Raw genomic sequence first — 9,423 nt, forward strand, 5'->3', positions numbered from 1 at the left:
AATTTGTTTTACACTTAATGGGTGTTTGGGTTAAGGTTTTGGGAAGTAGGAGTTGGGAAGTGTGGAATTGTGAAATCCACTTCTATCCACGTGTCAATAAGTTCGTGAGCCCATAACTACAAGACATCAATATTTAACTCTTTACATCGTGGGCCTAAAAAATTTACAACTCCATATATTTTAAAAATGTGACCTTGCCCTAGACACCCTAGCAATTAAGCCTAGAGTATTAACAAATATATTATAATATAAAAAAAATTATAAATATGACAAAATTTAGATAGTCTATTAGTGATATACCATATCGTTGGTAGAAGTCTATCAATGATAGACCATATCGCTAGTAAGAGTCTATCAACAATATAAATCTATCAAAACTTTACTATCTTTACAATTTTTTAAAAATAATATTATACACTTTGTTATTATCTTTAAAAATATTATCCATTGTAATTACCCATAATTATTATCATGCAAAGTGTTGGATTACCCTAAATTTTAAGTAAAATATGAAGAAATTTTTTTTGACAACTTACTCAAAATGTCCAAAGCCGGCAAGCATTGGAAGATGGCATCAAAATCAGAGCGATTCCCAATCCTACCAGCGGCAACAGCGACAACAGCAGCAAATCCACAAGCACTATTCTCATTTTGATCATCACTCTGAACCTGTAAATCATCCATCATTGCTCTTTTTAACTCTGCCACCGCCGCCAAACACCCACCACAAACCCCATCAAATTCCGCCGCTGCAAACCCAGAGCAGTTCTGCACCGCCGCCTCGTACACCTTGCTCTGCAGAAGCGTTGGCAAGAACAGGAGCGTGGAGCAGCGGCTGCCGGTGGTGTACATATTCTGGAGGCCGCAGCCCATCAGGGAGACGGAGGGCTGCCTGGAGAAGGGGCCTGTGCAGTTGTCCCACTGCTGCTGAGAAAGAAATAGGGATGTGGTGCCATTGTGGGCCTTGAGGTTTAGGGCTAAAGCCTTGGCGGCGGCATTGAGAGCATTGCGGCAGCAGCGGGTGGTGTATATGGCGTGAGGTTTAGGGCTAATGCACTTTAACAGAGGAATCAGAAATTAATGCATGAGAGATTGCCTATAAGAGGGGAAGCAACCTGCAGAGTTAAGAGATTAGACAGTTAGAATTTTTACAAGAAGCCAGTATTTAGAATCACTTTGTCGTCTGCAAGCAAGAAGTAGGAGGATGACCACCATTCCACCGTTGATAAAGAGGTGATGCCGGATAGAAGCTCGAGAGAGATATCTTCTTCGACTCCTCCATCTAGTTGGACATAACAAGCATTAAAAACAAGCCAAAGAGGACAAGAGATTGACCTTTGCGGCTTGACTTCTTCCTTTTTATCTTACATTTCCATTTACCATTCTATTTCATTGAACTGAGATTGTTGTATCAACATTTATTATCTTTAATTCAATCTTATTTTCGATCATATTCATTATTTCTCCATCTGTTTACTTTCAAAGTTGTTTGTGTTTGTGAACTTTCTAGATTGATGAGAGCATGAAATTTTTTGCCTAAGTCTTCCTGATCAGTTGATTAAAGTGAAAAAGTAGTTAAGTCACTCGAGAGAATATTTTAACCATTGAACGCATCAAGTCAGCACGTAAAGTAATTTTAGAGATAGAATTGCTCATGTCTTTCATCTGTTCCTTGTAACTAACACATGCACCTTAGAGATATGATTATGTATGGCATTTGCATCGAGAGATGTTGAACATAGCATGAACTAAAGAACATAATTTCCAATGCACTACACATACACTTAGACTGTAAAAAAAACATCTCCAACATCCTCATCCCGCTGTCATTGTGCATATTGGCTTGCTATTCTTACCAAGTTATCAACCATACCATTTACATTTAAAGCCATTCATCCACGAATCCCTTTTTCCCTTTGAACTTCTATTTCTTTTTGCATGCGTGCCATTAGTTTAGTGTAAAATACTAATGCCTCTCAATTAATTAGGAAAACTCTGCATTTGATCCGAAAATAAACCCTGCATTAGTACATTCTAGAGTCCCTACGTTCAACCCTAGACTTACTAGGAAACTTAGGAGATTTATACTTAGGTCTAACTTAAGAGAACTTGTACGCACTAACAAGGTGTGCACACATCCATCATCGATGCACGCCTTATTTTCATACCAAGAGATAGATCACTCATTCATCCATCTTTACTCATCATAATCCTTCATCGCCATTTACATTCATCATCATAAGCACATTTAGAATCAAAATTACGGGCGAACAATTTTTCTGAAGAAAATGCTTCCATCGACCGATTTTACCTCATCTTATCTACCCTGCGGACCAACCTTTTCTTTAGCAAATTAATTCATGTCAGCAGCTACTTCAGCATGTGACCTACTCCATTTTCCTTCCCTATATACTTAATTTTTTTTAAAAAAAAAACAAAAGATTTCTCCTTTAAATTTAGTAAATTAAACCAAGTAATTTCTCAAATTTTCCTTCAAAGAACTTCATAATTTTTCCCCACTTCTAAATTTCCTCTCAGGTAGTTCAACAAATTTCTACTTAAGTTCCCTTTTGCCTTCCGTTTTTCTTTCCTTTTACTATCAACAAACTTTCCCTTTTCTTAGCCTATTTTTTCACTTTTTAACCGATTACAATTGAACTAACATTTAAAATATTAGATTAATGTTACAAACAACTTGGTACACAGTACGGTACACAGTACACCATTTACTGTGTACCAAGTATGTTATTAACATTAGATTAATCAATATTGAACTTTGGAAGAATAATGAAGGGTTTCTACGGCTTACAAATTACTATCCCTTTTTGGAAATTTCATCCTCAAAATTCAGGGAATGTGGTCCAGACTTAAAACATTAAATAAATAAAAAAATCACAATAACAAAGCCACAAGATTTAAAGCTGCTGGTTAATAAATTATTTATATATCTCATACATTACTTACCGACCATTCCACAACTATTAACATATACCTTAAACCTATTTATAACTTCAACACCTACAACTTGACTGGTACCCTTCATCACCGGTGTTTACAAGCATTGCTTATACATCCTTATCTTTTTTACATCAAATGCAGACATTTTCTTTTCAGGTTATTAGGTTGTCTACATCTATAGCATGTATGAGTTTTGCTAGAATACTATCCCAAATGATACCTATTACATACTAAACACAAAGGTCTCCCTCTAACACTAGCAATAGATTCCTTAGGTTTCTCAGTACGAAAATTTCCCTCTTTTCCCTAAATTTCTTTACTCGAATTCAACTTGGAACCCAATGTACCTCCATTCTTGGATTTAAAAGATCCTCTATTAGATACTCTAGGTGCAAATCTTTTACTCCTTTCACTCTTATATGTTCAACAAATAGACTTGGAGTTTTAGATCCACTACCACTGTATACTATTCCTTCTTTGTTTTCTTCCACCACACTCATTTCCATCCTCATAGCAACTTCCACTAGTTTAGAAAACACATTCCACTTAGCATTGGTTGTTACAAGGGTACGTATTTCTTTCTTCAATCCTTCCTCGAATCGTCTACATAACTCTTTTGTCAATCTTGAGTTGTCTTTAGTCCTCTACAATAATTTTAAGATTATTAAAGTAGTCTGTACCAGCTCAAGACCAACCGATTTCCCTTAATAAACCTAAATATGGACTAATGCATCACATGGAATACACCATTCAGAAGTAACTCTTATCCACTGTTTCCTGTAGTTGGATCCTCAACTCTCTTTTCAACTCTTCCAAAACCAACTTGTACGATGTTGGAAACGTCATTACTATCCTATGTACCATGTTAGACCACTTAGGTGAACATCTAGGAATTTCTTACATAAATAATCAATCTTATTAACTATAGTTTCTTGCACATAACTCAATAACTATGCTATGTTGCTATAATACTTACCTACCTTCTTCAGCAAGAACATAGTACCTAAAAGGATTCTTCTGCCACTCCTTTAAGGTATTTCAAGAATTAATCCATTTTTGGATAACTCAAGATATCAAACCATACAACTATGCCACTAGTACTAACAAACCCACATAGTCAAGAAAATAACACCACACACAAGAATTCAACCCATAAATATTCTATACAATGAACTTCCAGACAACAAATTACTCTTTTGCATAATACCCCCATGTAACAACTGTAGACACTTTTTCCTATATAACCAAGTTATTTATAGTTATAACATACATTGGTTCCCTTCAAACACGAACCCTAGTGATGCTTGTGACAAGATGAACGATAAGGTTGCACATCTACACTTGCTATTGATTCTCTAGGTTGTGTCTTACTTGGTTGCCCAGACAAAACTATAGGACAGATAGAGCCTTCTAACCTTTAGTTTTCTCTTCCTGCTTTTATTCCTAAATCACGCCTTAATTTGAAACTTCCTCCACTCATGACTCTAGGTGTAAATCTTCTATTTAGCTGTTCATGTGGTGTGTTCGAGAAATTTCCCACACGAATATCCCTTTTTGTTTTTCCTTTATCTTCTTCCCAACAATCTTTTCTCCATTCTTTTAGCTGCATCTACCAGTTTTGAGAAATATTTCCATTCTGCACTTACTATGACATAGGTTCGAATTTCCTCTTGTAGACCATTCTCGAACCTCTCTCTTTGAAATGAAGAACATTCAACTACATGGCTGAGGATAGAAGAAATTTGTTGGAAAATGAGTAAATGAAGTCTTAAGTGCTGACTCACATCACTACAAGAATATAGTATTTTTCTGATGTATAACATCGCTTGGATATAGCTTAAACTACATCAGGAAATAGATCTTCTGACGAACAATAGCTTATCGGAGATTAGTGGGAAATAGGCATCGAGAGTCATTCTCTCGACGTGCGACGCATACGTGTTGAGAGTTTATCCTAACACCTGACGGTGTATATACCTATCTCCCGACGGGATCAACATTTCATCGGCGGTTGTTACACCTCTCGCGATGGTGTCAATGTCATCGAGAGTTTGCTACACCAACTAGATTTTCTCTTTCAATATCTCGATGCTGTTTAGTTCGTTGGGAGATATGCTTACTCCCGATGTTTTCGCCAGAAGATCAGGCCTAGTTTATTTGATATATTCCGTTAATTGCTTTTATTTTTATTTTTTAATTTTCACCTTCATATAACCTAAAATTAAATCCAAAACAACAATAGTTAAGGAAATCTAAAGTTTTCACATGCTTTTATTTTTATTATTTGCTACATGAAAGAGATAGAAGTGTACTAGATAATAATGTTTATATATAGACTAGTGATCTATAAAAATACAACTTGAGGAACATATAGGAGAGAGTGTGATGACCATGTAGTGAACTCGTGTCTCCAGAAAGCCTTTTTTAGAGAAAAGATTGAGGATGCATATTAAGATGCAAACATAGACAAGTCCGCAAGTTTAGATAGTATGCAATGTAAGATAACTCAGGTGCATGTGGGAGTTGTTGGTAGGAAGTTATATAATAAGAACTATAAAACACAACATAAAATATAAACAGAGCCAAAAGGTTAAGAATTCTTTTTGGTCTCTAAACTATCATAAAATGTATCAATTTAACCCCTACATTTTCATTAGTTTCTATTTGGTCCACATACACTAGAAATGGTACAAATTTAATCCGGTTAAAAATTTTGTTAGCTAACTTGTCATTTATTTCATTTTATTTGTACACCCTTCATTAGAAAATATTGACCTCATTGAAAAGGATACCATTATGCATGATATTGGCTTCAAATCGATAGAAAATATGGATGAGAATATTTTAAATCATACCAAAGCTTAAATGAACGAAAAGAAACACATAAAATCCAAAGCTAACTTACACATCATTCTCCTCTGAGAATGATATAAACAAAAATTATTAATTAATATATGTAAATCTCACCCAAACAATATCATTTCTCAACTATCAATGTATATTATTTTATTATTTTGATATATTCTCTTAAAGTAATTGTAATAGGTAGCATTTTTAGGGTTAATAATTAAGTGTATATCAATACTTTTTTAAAAAAATGCAAACATAGCAAAATGTATAAATGATAAACCCTATTGTTAATTGACTCCTATTAGCGATGTAGGGTGTCAATTGTATACTCCAAGAATTAGATCTAAATTTTCTATTTTTATTTTATTATTATTATTTTATTTATTATTATTAATATTTTATTTGCATTTGGCTATATTTGTTGATACTTTAGTACTCATGGTCATGTTTAAGTGTATAGTAGTATTTTTTTAAAAAAATAAACAAAAACATAGAAAAGTGTCTCAATGATAGACTCAATTGTGGATGGACTCCTATTAGGGATATAATCATTGGTATATCTGTTGATACATAGTAAATTTTCTTTTGCATTGAGCTATATCTATTGAAACTTTGGGATTTATTGCTATATTTGTAGCTGCATCGTTCTTTTATTTTTAGGTTTTTTTTTTTTTAATTCGCTCTGTTGAAAGGTGAAATTGGATGAATATAAGCATATCAAAGTGAAAAAAAATATATAATATGTATGGTAAAGGAAATGACATGGGTTCGTTAAATGAATATAAACTTCATGTACTTGATAATGTATGGATAGTTCATATCCAATAGTTTTTCCTTTTTATTTTTAGATAATTCATTCTTAACTTTTACTTCAAATATCTTTTTAATTAAATAAAATAGGTTCTATTCATATTTTTATTTTAATAAAATAAAGAGAATCATGAAAAAAGCATCCATCAATGTTTCAACTTTAAAAATAAAATGACATAGAGAGATAGGGGAGAGAGGGGAGAGTGAGACCAATGGGCAGAACGACAATAATCTAATGCTCAAGGGTCAAAATAATTTTATGGGTCAATATATGCCCACGACCATGAGGGATTTGGGGATAATATTTTTTAGGAATAAAACGTATTGGAATCATATAATACAATTTTATATTCTACTTTTGAATGTTATCAAAGTAAATAGAGAAAAGTGATATTTATATTGTTGGATGATGTTAGTGAATAAATTTTATATAACATTGATACATTTCTAGATGAATACATAAGTATATTTTGATTAATAATGCTATCTACCAAATTTATATTTGCGGAATAAGTGAATCTAAAACATAATTTGAATTACCTACCAAATAGACCCTTATTTATTACCGCTCTTAAAGTACTACCCATTGTAAGTACCTTAAAATATAAAAAAATTTAAAAGTAAATTAAATAGATATAAAAAAATGAGACATTAAGGATAAGAGAAAGGATAAGGGATACAAAAAGTTATAAGATAAGAGAGAAAGGATAAGGGATACAAAAAATTCTTACTTTTAGAAAGGTCTAAAATACCCTTATGTGCGAATATAAAAGAGTAGTGGAATTACTTATTCTCACATCTCTCCTCCAAAGTCCAATCCTTTTAGTGGTAAACCAAAGAGAAAACAATGAGCACACAACTTTTGGTATTTCCGAGAGCTCTCACAATAGGATGGAGTGATAACGAGCAATACTGGAAATGGAACAAGGAGGTCTATTGCGGGTATAATCTTAAACCCAAATTTTATTTGCCTTTACTCAATGTAATCTCTCTCATTATGGTGTTCAAAAATTTGCAGTTATACAATCGAAGAAGCAGAGCTTCTTCGTGTATCTTGGTTTGATTGTTTCTTGGATCTGAGTTCTTCTAATTTCAAACCAAATACTTTGTACACAGTAAATATTGAGGTGAAGTTGACAAATGCTTCCTATGGATGGGATCGTCCCGTGACCAAGAAAATCGTGTTGCCAGATGGGAATGAGATAAAGTCTGAAGAAATACTAAAGGATAGGCAAACCAACGTGTGGTTCAATATCTTGATAGGAAGCTTTAAACTTGACCAAAGTGGGTTGGTCCGATTTCAGTTGTCTCAACATGATACAAATTGGAAGTCGGGGATTATCATAAGAGCCCTTGTGGTGGAAACATAAAAATGAGCATGAGAACAATATGTTAAGAGATAAATATAAAGTAATAGAATGAAATGATAAATAATAGATCCTTTTACTTACAAGTAAGAAGGGTAAAACACTTTGTGTTTTAGTTATGTGATAAACGTTGAATATTATGTAATACCATGTGAAAAGATAAATAATACAACCTTTTGCGTACTAGCAATAAGGTTAGTTTAAACACTGTAGTATGATTTTCAATCAAATATGTATTGTAAATCAATAGAAAGATCTAAGTGAATCATGTTGTTATCATCTGAACATACATAAGTTCTTGTCATCTAACTAGCATGTATGGAAGAAACAAAAATTACTAAAATAGTAATAATTTGGTTGTAATTAATCCATTAAAATAAACTAAGGAAGAAGGAGGATTTATTGGAGAAGACAACCGTCATCTTCTGGTAATTGATTGTACAAGAGTACTTTCCTCTTGCAATGGATTGGTTTTACCCTTGTCCTGGTTGTTTGATCAACATTCTTATACAAAGTTGTGTTGTAAAAAAAATCAATCAACAGCCATGATTATCATATTTTTTTTGTTATTCAACACGAAAACAAAATTTTCAACGATAATTCAAAATAGTGAGTAAATTCATAGACGTAGATAGTAAGATATTCTTAATCAACATCTTAAAATTATCAAGTACAATTATAACATGCATTTATCTCGAAAATTACTCGAACTTTTGCTATAACATTGATCGGCAGAATTTTTTGTCTAATTTTATATCAAATAGTTTAACCATTTCTATCTAATATATAGTTGTTGTAGCACATGTCGAGTTTAGAGAAAATCTTAAATTGTCTACAACCTCAAGTAACTGAGGAGAGGTTATGAGATTGATTTGTTTGATTGTAGAAAATTAAATTGCAAGAAAAATAAAGAAAGAGTGAATTCAAATGATTAAACGGTCTAGCCTAGACGTTTGAGTTATTTCCTACGTTGCAACTTGATCATATGTTCATCAAATTAATTTCTATATTGTCTAAGCTAGCCAACTCACCTATAAAACTAGCTAAGAGTCCAAATTATCAAATTAATCAATTTCATTAGATGAAATGTATTGTAATTAGTTGAACTCACTACGCTAAGATTAAGCAAATACGCTAATGTAAATATTAAATTTACAATAGCCTAAGTCAATATTCAACATGATTTTTCCTAGGTTGATTAGACCGTTATTCACTATCAAACACAATAGTGCACATGCTAATATAATCTTTTACTACCTTCGATCAAATTACAATGATATGTCACATATTATAATTTAATCTCTAGTTATCGATTACATAATCCCAACAAGTTTGTCAGACATTCTTGAGAATACATTGTCATAAACATTGAAGATAGTAAAAGAATTCAAAGACAATATGTGAAATTATAATTAAACGATCTAAATCTCATAAGTCT

At 32.7% G+C, this 9,423-nt stretch overlaps 1 protein-coding gene across 1 annotated transcript; it reads left to right on the forward strand.

The window, feature by feature from the left end:
• Nucleotides 1–7,465: 7,465 nt before the first annotated feature.
• LOC150037888 (lectin-like) lies at nucleotides 7,466–7,988 on the forward strand. The gene is made up of 2 exons (XM_090311060.1): nucleotides 7,466–7,560; nucleotides 7,637–7,988. The coding sequence occupies exons 1-2, from the start codon at nucleotides 7,466–7,468 to the stop codon at nucleotides 7,986–7,988; spliced, it is 447 nt and encodes a 148-aa protein (XP_090167186.1).
• The last annotated feature ends 1,435 nt before the right edge of the window (nucleotides 7,989–9,423 follow it).

This window comes from Benincasa hispida, chromosome 2 (genome assembly GCF_027475165.1).
Source record: "Benincasa hispida cultivar pf3 chromosome 2, pf3_genome.v1.1, whole genome shotgun sequence".
Classification (NCBI taxonomy): domain Eukaryota; kingdom Viridiplantae; phylum Streptophyta; class Magnoliopsida; order Cucurbitales; family Cucurbitaceae; genus Benincasa; species Benincasa hispida.

Excerpts from the sequence above, each read along its gene's own strand:
- LOC150037888 (XM_090311060.1), top strand. The coding sequence starts at position 7,466 with ATGAGCACACAACTTTTGGTATTTCCGAGAGCTCTCACAATAGGATGG. Across the intron at positions 7,561-7,636 it reads AACAAGGAGGTCTATTGCGG|TTATACAATCGAAGAAGCAG; the intron begins GTATAATCTTAA and ends AAAAATTTGCAG.